General features: G+C 36.7%; 4 protein-coding genes across 6 annotated transcripts; all 4 read right to left on the bottom strand.

Moving 5' to 3' along the window:
- Window positions 1–964: 964 nt before the first annotated feature.
- smim24 (small integral membrane protein 24) lies at window positions 965–4,194 on the bottom strand. The gene is made up of 3 exons (XM_079826819.1): window positions 3,319–4,194; window positions 2,973–3,099; window positions 965–2,013 (listed from the first exon to the last, which is right to left on the bottom strand). The coding sequence occupies exons 1-3, from the start codon at window positions 3,383–3,385 to the stop codon at window positions 1,926–1,928; spliced, it is 282 nt and encodes a 93-aa protein (XP_079682945.1). The 5' UTR covers window positions 3,386–4,194; the 3' UTR covers window positions 965–1,925.
- LOC307132473 (uncharacterized protein) lies at window positions 3,743–11,020 on the bottom strand. 2 transcript variants are annotated; one of them, XM_079826817.1, is made up of 4 exons: window positions 10,610–11,020; window positions 9,424–9,477; window positions 6,374–8,294; window positions 3,786–4,298 (listed from the first exon to the last, which is right to left on the bottom strand). In XM_079826817.1, exons 3-4 carry the CDS (start codon window positions 6,558–6,560, stop codon window positions 4,063–4,065), a joined length of 423 nt encoding a protein of 140 aa, XP_079682943.1. In that variant the 5' UTR covers window positions 6,561–8,294; window positions 9,424–9,477; window positions 10,610–11,020; the 3' UTR covers window positions 3,786–4,062. The 2 variants fall into 2 exon arrangements, with proteins under 2 accessions (XP_079682944.1, XP_079682943.1); XM_079826818.1 differs by lacking the exons at window positions 9,424–9,477; window positions 10,610–11,020 and having other exon boundaries at window positions 3,743–4,298; window positions 6,374–6,642; window positions 7,029–7,205.
- Window positions 10,679–15,368, bottom strand: dohh (deoxyhypusine hydroxylase/monooxygenase). Its single transcript, XM_079826816.1, has 5 exons — window positions 15,281–15,368; window positions 14,163–14,516; window positions 14,004–14,080; window positions 13,067–13,316; window positions 10,679–12,001 (listed from the first exon to the last, which is right to left on the bottom strand). The coding sequence occupies exons 2-5, from the start codon at window positions 14,434–14,436 to the stop codon at window positions 11,685–11,687; spliced, it is 918 nt and encodes a 305-aa protein (XP_079682942.1). The 5' UTR covers window positions 14,437–14,516; window positions 15,281–15,368; the 3' UTR covers window positions 10,679–11,684.
- A 982-nt stretch (window positions 15,369–16,350) lies between these two features.
- LOC307132617 (putative nuclease HARBI1) lies at window positions 16,351–18,157 on the bottom strand. Of its 2 annotated transcripts, XM_079827072.1 has the most exons (3): window positions 17,953–18,051; window positions 17,732–17,840; window positions 16,351–17,601 (listed from the first exon to the last, which is right to left on the bottom strand). In XM_079827072.1, exon 3 carries the CDS (start codon window positions 17,521–17,523, stop codon window positions 16,414–16,416), a length of 1,110 nt encoding a protein of 369 aa, XP_079683198.1. In that variant the 5' UTR covers window positions 17,524–17,601; window positions 17,732–17,840; window positions 17,953–18,051; the 3' UTR covers window positions 16,351–16,413. The 2 variants fall into 2 exon arrangements, with proteins under 2 accessions (XP_079683198.1, XP_079683197.1); XM_079827071.1 differs by having other exon boundaries at window positions 17,732–18,157.
- Window positions 18,158–19,220: the final 1,063 nt, after the last annotated feature.

Below are 19,220 nucleotides of genomic sequence, written 5' to 3'. Positions count from 1 at the left end.
CATCAGCACTGTTTCAGCTAAACTGTTTCCCATGTATGGGAAACCTTGAGAAATACGGCCAGGACAACAGTATCAGCTGCCGACCTAGAGTTAAATGTTCATTCAAATGCTATGAAATGCAGTAGTTCACATTAAATAAGCCTTTAGTGTAATTGCAAGAGTTCCCCTTTAACCTGAAGATTAGCTTTTATTTCATCTTAAGCATGAAAGAAGTCACCATAATATCCTCCTGGGACCCAGGAATAGACTTTTGTCCACTGTAGTGAACATTATATTTTAGTGAATTTCTCTGACAACATACATGTCACAGTTTTAAGTTGGATGTCCTGTAAAGAGCACATTCGGGGCTTCGCATAGATACTAAATGTTCGAAGGTTTCACCAGGACAACAACTTCTTCTTGGTCTTTAAATACGGCTGACCTTAATGTTTAGCACTCTTATGGAAATATTTTGTAATTATAATTTAAATCGGATTCATTTTCAAATTGTTTGTTATAAATCAACATCTCAGGAAAATGTTATGGGATTTCTAATCAAAATATGACTTTCTGTTTCAAAATAGGGGCATTGATTTCATAAATGTCCACTGTAGTGGACGCCAGGACTTAAAGCATGTTTATCAAGCATTTTGGAGACACAACAAGTGAATAGGGAAAGAAATTACGTATCCTAATAACTATGAAATATTAGATATTATTATGAAAATGTTGCCAATTATTACTCCCATTATTACCAAGAACACATTAATATGCAAATTAGATGCCGTGTATAGATACATTGTATTGAATGGGAAAATCCAAGTATGGCCATATTACCCACATATTGCATAAAGTAAAATGGTATATCAATGCATTCCGTTATATCTATCAAAACATAGTTCAGAATCATCTTTAAACAAAGTTTGTTTTTTAAAAAAAAAACTAAAAATTGATTGGTGAATTAAAAATAAATACCATTGTTTTTGCCTATACATGCAATTTCATGTAATTTTATTTTTTAAACAACTGAGTCCTGGTGTCAACTACAGAGGACATATCACAGCATATGAATAAAATATAATTTAAAGGATATAAAAAGAGGATATAAAAAGCAGCCTTCACTGGAAGAGTTCCCTTTTAAATGCTTAAGATAAGCTCTTTTATGTAATCACAAGCATGAAAGGAGTCTCCATATCAATATAAAAAGCATACGTTATTATTTTTGGTAGTTCATTGCATCATCACTAACAGCTCAACAATTTTACTAAACACAGATTAGGCGACGCCTGACCAAGGTCTACTTTTAACACAAGTATAATGGTCCCCACCATTAGCACAATTGAACACCTGGCCATTTTTTCTGCAAATGATATTTTCATCATATAATCCCCCGGGACGAGCAAATGGTTCCAAAAGCACAACTGCATTACATCATTTTACTGGAAGCATTTAACATGTCCAAACTGCCACTCAAAATGAGTAATGGATCTCATAGCCTTGTCCATTTAGCATATATACATGCCCAACCCAGAACTGTCTTACGAGTCAAAAGCCAGTTAATCAGAGCATTATGTGCACAATGTGACACACTGAGCATGTGCTCTTCTATTCCAGTGGTCTCACTGCCCTAATGAATGTTTCAAATTTGGTATTTTAGTTACAGTTACACCAAAGTAGTAAAACCTACATTTGGAATATGCCCAGGAAAAAAAGCAGCACCACTTTATTTGAACCTTTTTTATTTGAACTTTAAGTGCTCCATCTAGTGGATGATGTAAGGGACAACTCTTACGAAGACAAAAACAAGACCAAAATGTACAAGTTAAAATTATGTCGATGAAGATAATATCATATAATTATATAATAATTACTCTTCACAATGTTGTGGCATAATTTCCAGAGAGTGAAAGACTTTTGTGCCGCAGGACTGTGATCATCAGTTCTTCTCAGAAATTGGTCTGCTTGGTCTCCTCATTTGCCTCCAAATCATCCAGTGTGTTTTCGTTAAATGCATTCTTTTCCTCGAACTCATCTCTGCAAGAGGACATACACAATGATGAAATGATTTTTTAAGGAAACTGCACTGCATGAGACTAGACAGTTGGATCATTAATAAAAGTCATACTAACTCAGAAACTGGATGAGGTGGTAAATTGATATGTTTAGATTAATAACTTTTTTAATGAAAACTTGTATTTGATCATAAATACAGTAAAAACAGTTATATTGTGAAATATTATTACAATTTAATATAACTATTTTCTATTTATATCATTAGTCGTATTATTTTATTACTTATTTAATATATTATTTATATCATTAGTCTTCAGTGCTCAAGAAACATTTCATATTATCAATATTGAAAACAGTTGTGCTGTTTAATGATTTGTAAAACAATTTTTTTATTAATTGATGAATAGAAAGTACACAAAAACAGTATTCATTTTAAATCTTTTGAAAAGTTAAAAGTCTTTACTGTAACTTTAGATCAATTGAATGCATCTTGCTAAATAAAAGTATTTCTTTCAAAAAAATCTTACTGACCCCAAACCTTTGAAAATTAATGTAAATATTTTATATAATAAAAATAGTTAACATGTTCGCTGTACATTAATATTTAAACATATGTATTTGTTTATTATGGCTTTGGGTGTGTCTTGGCTGATCTTGCTTGTCAGGTGTCTGAATGTGGCCTTGACAGTAGGCGTACAGTCATAAAATCATTCAAGAACCATAAACTCTTCATCACCATCATGTTATTAAATAACTAATCAAATGATTAGTAACTGCCAGAAGATTATTGCCATTTTAACCTCTAAAATATGTAACAAGCATTTCCTTTTAAATAAAACAAAACTTATTGTATCGTCAAAAGTTATAGTGTATATATATATGTATATAAGAAGAAGAATCGGGTATTAAATGATTTATGTAGTCTACAGTACTCAATCTACAGTATATATTTTCCTGAACCATTTCAGGTCAGTACTTACTTGTCTTTCCTGAAAAAGAGTCTTTTCACAATGAGGAGGACGAAGATGATAAAGAGGAAACCAATAACAGCTGCCAATCCCACCAGCCACGGCTGTAATGTGACCTTAGATGTTGCCCGTTGACCACCTGAGTAACATTGTATCGCTTAAAGTTTTTTTGTCTATAAGGTATTTCACCATGTGAAGGTTTTTCCTATACAACTTTTATATATTAAATCAAGTGAGCTTAACACTGAATAGATTCATTGAGTTCAAATTAAATGAGTAAAATCACAATAAACTTTAGTACATTGAAAAGGAAAGCAGAAATGAAAAATCACTTAGAAAAGTTTCTAATTTCACTCACCAGCTTGAGCTTGACAAATGGAGGCAAAGAGTATTATGAAGGCAACGATATTCTGTGGATGGAACATGGTGGATTTACAGTCTGCACACACTGCCGTGTCCGTCTGTCGTCTGTAAATATGTGAAGGATTCTTGGTGTCCAAAGTCCATTAGATCACAGCATGTCACTCGCAGAGTAAGTGTGCATGATTATTGTTAGATAATCTCCCACTGACAATGTTACATGCTGTTATGTTGTAAAGGCAAAAGATTTACTTTTCAGGGCTGGCACAAAACAGACGGTTATGCCAGTCTAAAGGGATTAAGAACGTCTATTGAGAATTGATGATACACAAATATTAAAAAATATATAGTGCAACAGACTGCCAAAAAATCGTAGTTGTAACTTTTAGGTTATGTATGTTCACTTTGAGGCACATATATATGCTATATGCTCATATTTAATGAAATATTGACAAATTTCACTTTGAGTAGATATAAACATTTAATAAAAATGACAGTGTTTCTCTTCCAGGGAAAACAGAGCAAACATATTGATGACTCATCCCGCACTAGACAGATGAAGATTTTTGTCCAATCAAATCCTCTCTGGCCTGCCCCCTAATAGTCTTCATTTCGTCTTTCATTTGATATATCCCGACTTCGTGTTTCAATAAGAAGGATGTCATTATAAGACCAAAAAATGTGCAAAAAAACAAAAAAAGGTATTCAGACGAAAACGGATGAGTCTTGTACTTATTTCATGCTAGCTGCTGCTAACACTTATTTGAATGGAAGATGGAGCACAAGGCTTATATCTGTCTGTGTCTGGTATAACCCAGATGGCTGGCAAGTCTTCTGTGCCCTCCATGAGTTGTTGCTCGTCTTTCACTATGGCCTCCAGCTCAGGCATTGCTTCAGGAATCCAGTCTGCCCTGAACTTCTCTCGCCTTTCCCAGGAAATCTCCTGCTCTTCCATAGGCTGCTCTCCAAACAGGTAATCTACACACAATACAGTTATTTCAGTATAACAGAGAACTGGTGTCTTTATTTAATACATGTAATAATGCTTGATGTTATACTGATTGATTTCTTCAAAGGCTTTTGCATTTTGGGATGTTGACAGCTATTACGATCATGGAGTCTCAGGAATAGGCCTAAGTAATGGGAAAAACGTTTAAAACAGCCTAAGCTAGTTTGTGATTGTCTTACATAATACATACAAAAATACAATACAATAATGCACACTTTTATCCAAAGTAACTTCCATTTGACCTTGATGATTGGTTCCCAGAACATTGTTTTTCTAAGGTTTGTTTTTGGTTAGCCAAGAAAGTCTTCTTAACGGAAATAGGACGTAAAAGCAATTATTTGACTTAAAGTAGGATATCAGTACATTTATTTCTTACCACTGAATTGTACAGTTTAGCGGGAGATGCTTCTTTTGGTCCGTAAACAAAAACTTCTCTGTTAACATCATGTTCTTTTTAAATAAGGACGTCAAATCTTTTCGAAATCATATTTATTCTCACTTCTATATTATCTATTATCTTAAAAATAACCCCCCAGCAACATTCTATGAACATTCCTAGAACATTGTTATTTGGTTCTCAAAAAATAACCAAACGGGAACCAAATACTAGCATTAGGGGAGCGTTCTATGTTTGCTGTGTACTAGTGCCATGCTTTACTGTTTGAGCTTTACAAACAAAGACATTGGGCCCTATTTAAAAGATCTGAGCGCATGATCTGTGCATGGCACAGGTGCACTTATGGTGATGATACACAGGGCAACTTTTTGGGCAATGTTACTAGGCAATGTTGCCGTCAATGGGCAACCAGGTAAGACACAGGGCCCATGACCAATCTAAAGTATCCAGATAGAAATTTGTTGCCCATTCCCAATGGGAAAGTGGCCAAGCAACATTGCTTTGTAACATTGCCCAGCAACATTGCTCAAAAAGTTGCCCCATGTATCACCTTTAGGGCATGTTTGAATCCACTTTTGCTAGTTTAACAATGGAAAAAACGGTAGACAAGCCAGGCGCATGGTCCAAAATGGTTGTACCTATTCTCTTAATGAGCCATGGGTGTGTTTTGGGCGTAACGTGCAATAAACCAATCAGAGTCTCAACTCCTGTTCCCTTTAAAAGCCAGTTGCGCTTGCACCATGGCGGATTTGCTATTTAAATGGCGGAAATTGCGAGCGGAAAGACTGACCGCTTCTCCAGAGAGGAATCCTTTTATTTTTAAAATTAAATTTTTTTGTGTGCAAACGGTGTCAATGGCGCAGTCATTTTCATAGCAACGCGCCTGAACACGCCTCGTTTTCAGGGCCAGCACGCCCATGGGCGAACAGATGGAAATGCATTTATATATATCCTGACATCGCATTGCGCTGGTGTTTGATAGGACTCTAAAGGTGCAGTATAATATTGACAGCTAGCGGTTGAGATACTGCTGTCCAAATTCGCAATATTGGAGAGAGTTGTTTTCCTCCTCACTCGGGTTACCAGATGGAGAATACACAGCAGGATTTGGAAGGCAAGGAGGCTTAAACACTTGTAAGTTGACAAGTTGATTAATCCGCTTTTTAATATGCCTTTTAGATGGATGCCGAGACTTTTTAGGTCGGGTAGAACCTGCAATCTCTGACCCAGTTTGTTTGTTGACTTCCATGGCTGCAATATGCCGTGTTTTCCACCAACTGGCAACCCAGGGTGTCGAAATACTATTGGGTAGAACATCAACGGGCGGGATCACACAGATCAAAACAAAAACAGACATTCCGACACGGAACGCATGTTTCGAAGTAAAATAACTGACTGTAGCATTGTTTTTCATAGAAACAAGGCCTATGTGAACTTGACATGTTTCCTAAATATCTGCAAACATATTATGATATTTTATGCTTTATAACACCTTTAAGTTGGTCGCTCAGCTGGTGTTTAGTTTGTCTCTAAAAAGGAACACGATATCATACCTTGCATAGAAAGCTAGCCAGATAACATGCAAAGAGGATTTGTAATTCTTTAAGTGGAAAGTGACAGTTGACATAACGGTTTGCTGTCACATACCTGCCAGATCATGGATGAGATCTTTGATAAGGTGTCTTATGATGGCGAACAGAGTGACGCCTGTCACACTTACAGCCAGCAGCAGATATATGACATGCTTGGGTAGAGTGAGCGGATCATTTCCTGTGGGTTTGTAGTCCTTGAAATAGTCCTCTTCATCAAAACTTTTGTTCTTGTCTAAATCCATAAATGTTGTCGTTTACTCCACTTTGTCTTTAAGTGTAACAACTTAACAACAGCTTCTCAGTTTTCATTCATTTTCTGACGATCTGGATGAAAACAGTAAACATCATTATGTATATAGTTACCCAAATATTATTACAATTTAAAATGAAATGAATTGTGAAGCTAAATGTTCAGCATCATTTCTCCAGTCTTCAGTGTCACATGATCCTTCAGAAATCATTCTAATATGCTGTTTTGCAGCTTAAGAAACATTTCTTAATATTATCATCAATGTTGAAAACACTCAAAAAGTTTTATTTTCTTTCCAAAAAAAGAAAAGTGAATAAGAATGTTTGAAATGTAAAAGTTTATACAAATGCGAACCTATTTTTGGTTGGTTAAGATTAGGTTTGGACTAGTGATTAGAGGTACAATATATCTGAATCTCAGTGTCAGGATAGCCATGTGGTCAGATATGTTGTGTACATACCCCGCAAAGCTTTTTGTCCTCTTTCTGATACTGAATGCTCCTCAGCTGTCTTCCTTCTCGTTGCATATTCACGACAAAGGATGTCAAAGAATGATAGTTTCTCTGAATGACAGTTTCTGAATGACTTCTTTAGTGGCCGTGGCAGGACTTAACAGCACAAGACAAAAAAGCTAATGTGCTTAGTGGCGTAAGGAGAAGCCTTGAGCCAGGATTTAGTCTTTTTTTCTATTAGATGTCTACATCTTAGCACCTGTTGGTATATTCTAAAGTACCGTGGAACCAATGGCGTCAATAAAAACGCAATTGTAACTTTGACATGTAACAGTTCAGATTCGGTATTGCTAAAGAAATCTGCCTACATTTCTAAAACATATAGTTTTCTGTTAAAACCGACTGTGGTCTTAAATACCCTCTAAAATGTATTGTTTTTTTGTGGTTACATATAAATTAAGTGGTGTAATTAAAGTTAAAATGTTATTTTATTTATCTTAATATGTCTGAATCAACCTGATTTCATTACATTAAACCAACCAAAGTATTTGATTAGCTCAAGTAGCAACAACTTAATGTAACAACTGGACATATCCACAGTACAAGATGTACACTTACATTATTTTAATTTTTTTACTTTCTTAGACTTTAGAGAACAACAGTTATGTCCTGTATGGTGAGCACACAGCACCCTCTGTCTGTGCTGAAACAGCGCATGCTAATCATGCTAATCATGCTAATCCGCATCAGGGAGTACAGGATGACAATTGCAATGTAAACAGAGTACTCTCTATTTTGTATTAATTTATTATTGAGGGAATAAGACTCATGCAAAAGAGTAAGACAGATATTGACAAAACTCCTCTATTTAGCTAAATCTGGCAAATAAATATGAATTAAAACACCTGCTTAAGCTTACTATAAGTTTTGTATTTTTTGGTAAATTACAACAGGTGGAAATGAGCAGCACTTACAAAGAAAGATTGAATTTTGGAAACTAGGAGGGTCGAACAAGAGATTCGGGGCTTGTGGAGACAGACTAATGGAAGAAAGAAAGATAGAGAGAGAGGATTGTTCATAAATGAATTGACATCTCATGATTAGTCAAATACAGAGGATTTGAATCCTGGTAGAATTCCTGTCCATCCACTTCTGGGTCAAATGTAGTCGGTTCCTCCATTGATCTTGTCTTCCTCATCCCTCTTTCCTTCCCTCCCAAAGATTTTGGTTCTTCCTCTTCCTCTTCATCGTCAGGGTGACAACCAAGGCCTCAATCTGTGTGGAAAAGGAAATGTTATGTCTTCAGATATAGATATACAAGCTAATAAGACCAGAGTTCATTATTCTATGGTAAAAGCGAATGTGCTCTGACGAAGCCTGATATGATTCTGTTAATCCCGGTTTATCCTCTGGCTGACATCTCGCTGACTGTGATATTCCATTGCTGGTAATGTCAGCTGTCTTTCATGAAGGTGAAAGCTTTTAATCAAGGGTTAGCTATAGTGTAATCCACCTAATCCTGTCTGAGATGCACTTTCAAGAAGGAGTGTGTTGCATTTTCTTTAAAGCTGCTTTGAAACGATATGTATTGTGAAAATTGAATTGAGTGTGTGTGTGTGTTTTAAGGGGGTTTAAACGGCGTTTTACACCAGTTATAGGTTATACTAAAACAAAAATGTATGCAATAAGAATTTTTCAAATAAGTTATATTTCCTGTGGATGAGAATAGACTGATAACACAACATCTGAAAAAGCTAAATGAATAAATAATAGACTAGTTTGTGATTGATACTCAAAAAAGCTCAGCAAGTCCATGATCAGATAGAGAAATTACAGACATGTATATACAGTAAAAACTTAAAACATAACTTTTCTGTTAGTGAAAGGTTTTATTTAGCCTTAATCGGTGTTATCTACTGAGGTCAGTAAGATTTCTTTAATGTCTCATGCTCACCAAGGCTGCATTTATTTGATCAAAAATGCAGTAAAAACAGTGGTAATATATGTACAATTAATATATTTGAAAAAGTAATTTTTTCCCCCTCTGATGGCAAAGATACATCACTCCAGTCTTCAGTGTCACATGATCCTTCAGAAATCATTCTAATATGCTGATTTGGTGATCAAGAATCATTTCTTATTATTATCATCAGTGTTGAAATCGTAATATTTTTTATTATATTATTTTCTTAATATTTCTAATTATTTGAAATATAAATGCTTTGTAACATAATGAATATCTTTACTATCATTTCTGATCAATTTGATGCATCCTTGTGGAATAAAAGTATTAATTTGTTTAAAATAAAAACAAATCTTACTGACCCCAAACTTAGGAGAGTATCTTACAGGTCATGCTGCAAGGCAACTGAGCCCATTGACTAATAACATTGATGCTACTCACTTAGACCGGAATTTCCTCAGGTTCGGGTGCATCCTTGATCTTCCTGGAGAAAACCTGGGACACAAGAAAGTTCCAGTACACAACAGTTAAACTTGTGTTGGCAGTCATTATGCCGATCAATATGGGATGCATGTCTAATCTGAGCTGTGGTGGCGTTCTCCCAGAGGCTGATGCTGCACAAACGCTCTCAGAGTCTCTGACTGACTGACTGACAGGCAAGGCAAGAGCTTTTCTGTGTTTGAGCCACTGACCCAGACAGATCTGATCCTCTATGAGTCACATGATCTGATATTATTCATCTCCCTGCCATCTCTAATGTCACTTTGTCTGTTTACGTTACACAGATTCTGAAAGCAAAGGTATGGACTCAGAGTAGGTTTTTTATTTTATTAAATGGTTGTATATATGCATATCTTAAAGTTTAGACTACACAAAGGCTATTGATCATGACTAGGGGGAAAAAGTAGTTCAATATAGTTAAATTAGGACATGTCCCATTGAAGTCATGATGGAACGTATTTACAATGATTTTGAGAAGATTTTATAAAAAAAAAATACTAAAAGGACATTGTCCATAACATTCACTTTTACCGTTAAGTTTGGGGTCAGATTTATAAAAAAAAATGTGTATACTTTTATTTAGCAAGGATGCATTAAACTGATCAAAAGTGACAGCAAAGTTTTACTTTGCAAAAAATAAAAATAAAAAAATAAATAAAAGCTGTTCTTTCGAATTTTATATTCATCAAAGAATCCTGGGGGGGGGAAAGGTCATCACAATGTCCCAAAAAATATTAAGCAGCACTGTTTTCAACATTGATTAATAATAATAATATACAAAAAAAAATCTTCATGCAGCAAATCAACATTAGAATGATTCCTGAAGGATCATGTGACACTGAAGAATGGAATAATGATTGCCATCACATGAATAAATTGCACTTTAAAAATATATATATTTTTTTTTACATTTTTAAAAATCTTACCGACCCCACCTTTTTTTAACGGTAGTGTAATTTAATGGCTTTTCAGAAAAAGAAAAACAGTTATGAAATACTAAAACATTCAGGAAATAATAAAAATAGAAATGGTAACATACAAAAATGTGAAACTGTTTTCATATTTAATTAAATTTGTCTCCCACTTTTGTGCAGAACAAAAAAAATACAAAAACTGAATATGTTACCTGGAGGTAAATCAGTCCCTGAAGAGTTGAAGTCATGGAATATTTGCCAGATTAATTTTTTTTTTCTTTCCAAGTTTTCTATATTAAAAAAATATAGAAACGGAAGACACTCCACCATAACCTTCTCTATACATAACCACATGCATGCTGGCTAAGCAGGGCTGACTTTTTCGGTTTCTTCGTCAGTCTTCTTGTTAAAGGCTTCTGTCAGAATGAAGATCCAGTATGCAATGGTCATTGAGGTATTAACTGTGATAATGGCAATCATTAAGGGGTGTAGCATGTTTGCAAGTTTTGCTCTGACTGCCGTCTACAGCGTTTCTCTGCTTTGTGTTACTTTTAGTCTTTCTCCTGCGGCTTGGTCCTGCCTCATCTTCAGTACGTGGTCTTCTCTCCTCCCCTAAGCTCAAATGAGGCTTAAAAATGTTCAGAGCTTTTGCTGAGCACAACATTCCAGGTCCGTCACCCTCCACCCACACTATCAACAGTAAATTAGCAGTGCACATGTACTTCTATCCACTTAAGTGAAACTGCAATAACTGGCCAACTTTGTTTGATTATGCAGATATAAAATTGATTCTATAGATACAAAAGTAATCAGTGCAATGCTTCACATTTCTGTTTATAGTAATTGTTTGATATGCTAGATAGGGATGATCACTTCAGGATTAGAGCATTTGGATTTTAATTCCATGCGTGCTTCTTTAAAGAAAACTCTTATTGAATGATAGACCGCTGTGTGGATTAGTTAGTAGAACGTACTGTTATTCATGTGCCTAAGCTGTGCTAATCATCCCTGTTTATGAGTGGAGGATTTGACATTAGTCACACAGACTTTACTGAAGATAAGACACTTAATTAGCGATATCACAAATATTTATGACGCAGTGTTAAAGCTTAAAGACAGACAAGCATACGTATGTGGCCGAATAAATGCTTTTATTATGTAAAGGTCTTCCTGCATTTTCAAGATCTGAAAAAAACTGTTTGTTAAATATTTGAAAAGCATTCAAAATGCCTTCACTTGAGTTTGAAATCTGGATTGGCTGTGAAACATTAACGTGTGTGCAAGGTTTCACTGAGCGCTTTGCAGTCTGAGCAGTCCATCTGCGTACTGGAACTGCGAGCTGTTCTCATACTCCAGCATGTCCAGCGCCACCTCACAACTCTCCTTCACCACCCGCTCCTGGTCCTTCCTGTAGCGCTCTAGGATCTGTAAGCACGCCTCTTTCCCGATGGAGCCCAGTGCCTCGGCACACTCGTGTCTGACCATGGCGTTCTCATCCGTCTTCTCCAAAGCTGCCTGCAGCTGAGGGATGCTGGCCTCGTGCTGGATCTGACCCAAGACATAACCGATCTCGTGGCGGAACAAGGCACTGCTGCACTGAAGACCTAAAGAAAAAAAAAATTTCCATCAAGGATGCATTAAATTGATCAAAAGTGACAGTAATGATGTCACAATAGCATAGGCGTAAATGGGGAAGGGGATGGGGGGTCTGCCCCCCCTATCTGAGGGTTGTCCCCCCCTTAAAATATCATTAAAAACCACGTTGTGTATTATAAATAATATATACTTAAAATAATTGTGTAAGTAGTAAAACAATAAAAATGCAAACGTGGCAAAAAAAAGCGTTTTAAGTTTAGAAACGGAGTCCCCCCTCTCTTGCCTCACAGTGGTTTGGTCCACCACGCACCTACACACACAAGTCAGTTGGGAGAGCGTTCTTCAGTAGTTGTGGGGCTCCAGTTAGTTTGTCAAGGCTATTTTATTCACAAAACATTGTATAAGGTGATTTTATTTCTCTTTAACACAGACTATGCTTATTAAAAAATTACTAATGACAAAAAAAAATGATACCGATGCATTTCCGAGATTTTATTGATTATTGTTTGGTAGCTTGTTGTAAGTCACCTACTACAACTAACACTGCGATGAGCCTATGTGAACTGATATTAGGCTAATTTTGTAGATCTACCGCTGTGTTGGGTTTTGCTCAATTATATTACCGCGCGATGAACCTATGAAAACTCAAATTTAAACATTTGCTTTGTGTTGTTGGCCATATAAAATAACAGAGAAACGAAAAACAGACATTAGATAATTTTTCTGAAAAATGCCACACACATCCTTATTTGTGTCCCCTTCAAATATTGCTCTCGAGATATTTTTTTTTACTGTCCCCCCCAACTGTTAGATGAAATTTAGGCCCATGCACAAAAGTATTTTCATTTCAAACTAATTTTTTCTGAATGATCATGTGACACTGAAGAATGGAGTAATAATGCAGAAAATTCCACTTTGTCTTCACAGGAATAAATTACATTTTAAAATATATTTTTATTAAAAACCTTTTGAACATTTATAATTTTTGGGGACTTTTATTCAAAGGTTCTTGATGTGACCTAGCATTGCATTTTCATCATGGTTGCATTGAGCTCAGTTCATATTTTTCTCACCATCTCCAAGAGCCAGAACAGCCTCTTCAGTCCCAAGATTCCTCAGGGCAAACATAGCTCTATAGCGATCGAACAGCGACAGGCTTTCATCTAAGAGCTGCGCCCTCAGTTCCGGGACACTTTTTTGGGGGGCTGGGGGTGCGGGGTCCACGGAGGAGTAGGGGTTCTCATCTGTCCTCTTTACTGTCTTATCCCCACCATTCATGAGCCACTCCAGCCTCCGGACTGCCAGCTGACATGTTTCCGCCACCTTTACAAAAACAGAATTATTGTAAAACCTTGAAATGTCACTGTAGAGTAGGAGTAGGATTCACCGGAGGCCCCACAATATGATATTGTGACTATTCTTAAACCACAATAAGATATTAGTATTGCAATTTTAAACTGCGATATGCTATTGCAATGGCAAATGTCCCCAAAAGAAAACTTTGATAACATGTTTTTAACTAATAATATAAAGTTGTCTGTCTGTTCTCATCTTCATATCCATTTTCCTTCCTTGTATTTTAGACGTATTTCTAATAGAAATGACAGCCATCAAATAAAAATGTTTGCAAATGTACACTACATATTGTTTTGAGAGCATAGAAGACGCTGACAACTTTACTAACACCCTAATGAACAAGTCAAAGGTGACAATATACTTTATACTCATTTTCAGTAATGAAATAGTTGTGTTGCTGTTTTAGGAAGATATATAAATTTGCTATTAACATATACAACTTAAAAGCATATAACTTGGCCACTAGATGGCATTATGTGGTTATTTTATTGTGCCAAAATTCAGACCATGAAAAGATTGACACTGACTTGGCATCTGAGTATTCTTTCAAAATAGCCATGCAAAATATCACAATACTATGCTGTAAGTTAACGATTCCACCCCTATTCTAGAGTTAGTGTAACAATGAATGGTGAATATATGGGTTTACTGTACCTCAATAACTGGATCTTCTGCATATTTCTTCAATAAATCTAAGACTTTGGGATTTCCAATGGCTCCCAAAGCTTCACCTAGAATTGAAAATATAATACAACTCTAAATATGACATCTAAATATAAATATGAGGAGAATGACTCTCTCTGTAATCCTCACCTGCTTCATGTCTGACCATTGGTTCTTGATTAGTGTCTTTCAGGACCGTCTCTAGGATAGGAATGGCCTGCTCGTCTTGCATTTGTCCGAGGCAGTATGCCAGCTCATGCTTCAGAAGTGCAGATTCATCCACAAAAGCTTCACTGATCCATTTAATGGCCTCGGGTCCACCAAGGTTGCGGAGAGTAAAAAGTGCTCTAAAGCGTGTTGTCAAGTCCTGCTTCGGGTTGACGAGAATGCTCCCCACCGCAGCTATATCCTTATCATTTGCCATGAGCAAGGTTTCGTTGCCTGGTTGATATCCTTATGGCCAGGTTAAACAGAGTACTCCAGAAAGCAGCACATATATTGAACCTACATATAAAAGTAATACAAAAATGTGATGACTCATATGATTGAAAATCTTGTGAGCTGCCAACTTAGACAGCTTTTTTGAGCTTCATAGACTGCAAACAAATTCCATCTTTAACAGTTAGTCAACTTTTATGTTAGACGTAATGATGTCATCATGATATCTGATTCACTCAAGATTATTTTGGAAGGATTCAGAAAATGATATTGATAGAAAACTTTTTTTTTTCCAGGATGACATTTGGGAGTGTAAGAAACACATTACACAATTATAAGATACATTATCGCTTATAACATTATATGTTTGTTTTAAATGCCATTAAATTAAATGATACATAAACCCTTGGAACAAACTTAAAACTAAAAAAACCCTGAAAACATGTTATGTTATAAAAGTACTGAAATATATGCATAATGTGTATTTGTATATAATTTCGCCTCCGCATATGCCGCATCTAGTTAAGCGTAAATTAATGCATTAAAAAAACTGCCTTCTGTGCTCGTGCTATATAATGTTGACTAGGTAGACAGTTTAATGTGGTTTTAAACAGAGTGATGGTGTTGCACTATGGTTAAAAGGCCGGAATATTGGCATCTCTGTGCCAGCAGCAAGTTACACACTGCCAACTAACGTTACGTATACGCGTGTTATGTAGCAGGCAGAATGATGGGTTTAAAAACATTACAGTGTTAGTGACAGCATGACGCTAACCGAGTTCACATTCTGATTCATTACAGTGTTTAAATTATTTGTATCTTGAACTTACTACAAGCGGAGATGTTGTTTTTTTTACTCGTATGGTGCTCCCAATCTCTCCATGCCGTCCTCTCAAAGAGGAAAAGTTTCACTCGTGTAATACGGTTTTCGAATTACTCGCATTTCTCTAGCGCCACCTCAGGATTGGAGTGAAACCAATGCTAAATTTGTAAACAAATATGAAGAGTTCAGATGCAAAAGCCTCTAAAAGCCACTTCGGTCAAAACTGAGATAACAATACTGAGTGAATGCTCTCCACATATAGTATCCAAGTTCATAAAATACTTTCACTTCAAACCCACTAAATCCCAGCCTCAGCCCATTCAGAAGTAGCGATACTTAGGTAGAAACCTATACATAGGAACATTTAAACGTCAGGCGGACTTAGAGGCTTTTGCATCTTAAGTCTTCATATATATATATATATATATATATATATATATATATATATATATATATATATATATATGGGGGGTATCAGTTTACATCTTGACTTTTTTTAAATTAAGTTAGATTGTTTTAATAAATAAATATCACTTTTATTAATAATAATTATTTAAATACTTTTAAGTCACTCTGCAGTCCCTTTGGTAGTTCGCTGAGGAGTTAGACCCCTAATAGTGAGAAACAATGATTTACATTTTTTCCAAACCTGTAAGACTTTTCATGAAAAATGTTGATGCAGCACTTTTAAATTCTAGGAGAGTCAAGGTGGACTGGGACACTACGTTCCAATGACTAAAAAAAATCAGTAATTTCAGTTAGAACAACACGACATGAATAAATTAAGATAAAAAAAATTCAAGAAGTCATTCCCAAAAATTTGAAACATGCATTGGCATCAGTATTTTTTGTTTATTTCAACAAAACAAATAAAAATAACTTTGATATTTAGATAGATCCACTATTTACAATGTCAATACATCAGACACCATATAACACTTGTCATATTAAAAGTAATTCATTTAAAAGTTAATAAAACAAATAACCTTATGAGTCATAAAATATGAGATTGACTTTAAATAAAATCATTTTAGACACTTCCTGCCTGCTAATCCATGCACCCCCCCCCCCCCCCCCCCCTCCTCAAAATATTAAATGGCAGCTATAACAGGCTAATAAAATGATTAGTCAATACACAAGCTATACTGTTTCAGCACCGTCAACTTGAGGAGGCTCAGGTACTGGCAGAACCGGACTGCTTGTTGGAGACTGATCAAGTGTTTTACTCATCTGTTGTTGCTCAAAATAGCTACAGAGCAGAGAACGAACTGCCTCTGCGTTTGGATCATCTATATAGACTGTAGAAACGTCTGTGGGCTGTGGACATTCATTCTGACTCAGTGCTTCAACCCACTCCTCTTTAAATGGGCTGTTATGCACATTACAGATATTGTGCAAGATACAGCAAGCTACAGCCATCTTGGAGACCAAGTCTAAGTTGCTGTCATTTCTGTTGTGCAGACACTGCCAGCGTGCTTTTAGGCGCTGGAAGGCATGTTCGATGACTTTAAGGCCGTGGTTCAGTTGGACGTTGAAGGTTTCCTGTTGCTGTGTTAGAATCAGCGATGAGGGATAACATTTCAGAAGCCAGGTCTGAAGCGAGTAAGCCGCATCCCCCAGCAGCAGAAACCCCAACGGTTGACCCATGAGTTCTTTGGGTGGCTGAGAGCAGAATCCCCCCTGTTCTGCCATAGTCCACAGCTCTGAGCTCTGCAGGATGGTCATGTCATCTGTGCTGCCTGTAAAACCAGAACAAACGTCCCAGAAAGTACCTTGTGCGTTCACCACACCCTGAAGAACCACGGAGTGCCAACCTCTCGGGTTCCAGCAGTCCTGCGTGTCCGTGGCGGGCGATTTAACAGGGATGTGAAGGGAGTCGATGACACCGATGCAGTGAGGAAAACCCCACCGAGTATTAAACTGCTCCACATTTTCTTCTAGTTCATGATCTGCAGGCAACTGCATGTAGAGGGGCTTCAGTAACAAAATAATGGCTTCACACACCTCCCGTACACACTGACAGACGACAGGGATGGGCACACCGAAGAGTTCGCTTAAGAAACAATATTCTGTGCTGGTGGACAAACGCATTAAGGCCATGGCGATACATCTCTCTTGTGTAATGGTCTGTCCGGTTTCTTGTATATACATTTGCTCGAGCTGGGGCTTGAGTTTGCTGCTCAGAAGGAGGAAGATGTCTCTTGTGACGTGGAACTTGTCAAGCCAGTCTTCTGGTCCAAACTCAGTCATCACAACTCGCTCCCACCAGTCTGGGTCTGAAGGGATTGGGACATGATTTTGCAAATCCTCTTCATCTGGTGATGGTGACTAGAGCACATGGACAGAAAAGTTTACTAGGTTCAATTGGGATTTGCACAACACACCAATTTCAATAATAATGTCTATAGATTAAAGTCTTACAAATGCTTTGTAAACATATACAGAAATGACAGTTTACCGTTCTCGTGCTCAGATAATTTTGGAATAGATGCCTTCGATATCTGATTCGTTTTTGAACTTCAGCTCGCCTTTCTGATATGTAGTTATGGATTTCTTCTTTTCGCCGCCTAATTTTGGATGCAAGCAAATATTTCATCTCCGCAGCATCTCTCGCCTCGTCCGTTTTCTGGTATGAACGTGGCATTTTGTGCAACGTGTAGTGATAAAAACTCTACCTACGAGAGTGATTGTTTTCGTGATTTAGTGACGCTTGTTCATCATCAAATAAAGTAACACAACAAACGTGTTCCCAACTTTTACTGCCTATGGTTCCCAACCATAGACTGTAAAAAAATATGGACGACGCGACTCCATTGACTTCCGCTGACCAAAGTTGAAGCTTTCATAGGCCCGTTCACGGCGCTGACATCTTGGGACCGAGTCTGCGCAGTAGCGATCTCGGGACCGGAGTTGCGCAGTAGAGAACAGGAAGTAGAGGCGCGATTATCAAAAGCCCGCCCACACTCTCAGAGATGCAGAATAATTAATTATGTTGGTGTGAAATAAACAGTTATGGAAGTGTAGAAATGAAAGCTAAAGCTCCAATCTCCTCACAAAAATCCAGAAAAAAGTCCGTTAGTGCCTCAGTGACAACTTCACTCAGAGAAGCCGTCAATCTCAGCTGTCAATCATGACGTCACACCCCCGTTTTTATAGCATCAAATAACTCACTAAAACTAAACTTATTTAAAAAACGAACACTTGAAATGAAATTATTGTAATAAAAACTGCCTAAAATGACAGAAACCATCTTTAGGAAACAATTATTTGAAGTGTAATTAAATAGTTTAGTGTGTCTCGCGCCCATTGAAATACATGGAGAGGCGGGGTTTAGGAGCTATACTGGGACCGGCCACCGGGGGGCGATCGAGGCGCGAAAGCTTCAATTTCTGACTGGAGCACTACAGGCTTGTTCCCAACACGGACATAAACAGCTGTGCGCTAAGGAGTGCCACTTCCGGTCTCCTGCGTTCTTGTCAAAATAAAAGTTTGTCTTCTAACAACTTGAATCTTGAATCCATTTTAAATGTTAAGACTGATTCCATGGCTACGTTTAGAAATTTACCTTTTCTCTCGCCTCTCTTCTCTCTTCTCTCTTGCCTTTTATTTGTATACAATAGATGAATGTTGCTTTATAAAATAAACCAGAATTTGAGTAATTTTATTTCACTAATATATTATAAGTATTATTTTTGGAAAACTGTACTTTACTTGAGTTCCGATTATGTGTACTATAATTGAATTAAATACACAAGGGAAAACTCTTTTAATCAATTACAATTTTATGTAGACTTTTCATTATGATCATGCAAATGTCAGTCATCCTGGCTTTAATCTTTACTAATTTATAAAAAGAAAACATATATATTCTTTATTCTAATGTGACAATAAGCCAATCAGTCATGCTCACACAAGTTGAGCTTTTATTTTATTTAAACAGCAGATGC

Source organism: Gobio gobio (assembly GCF_949357685.1).
Source record: "Gobio gobio genome assembly, chromosome: 10".
Classification (NCBI taxonomy): domain Eukaryota; kingdom Metazoa; phylum Chordata; class Actinopteri; order Cypriniformes; family Gobionidae; genus Gobio; species Gobio gobio.
Note: the sequence above shows the minus strand (reverse complement) of the source record. Positions and strands in the feature narration are given on the sequence as shown.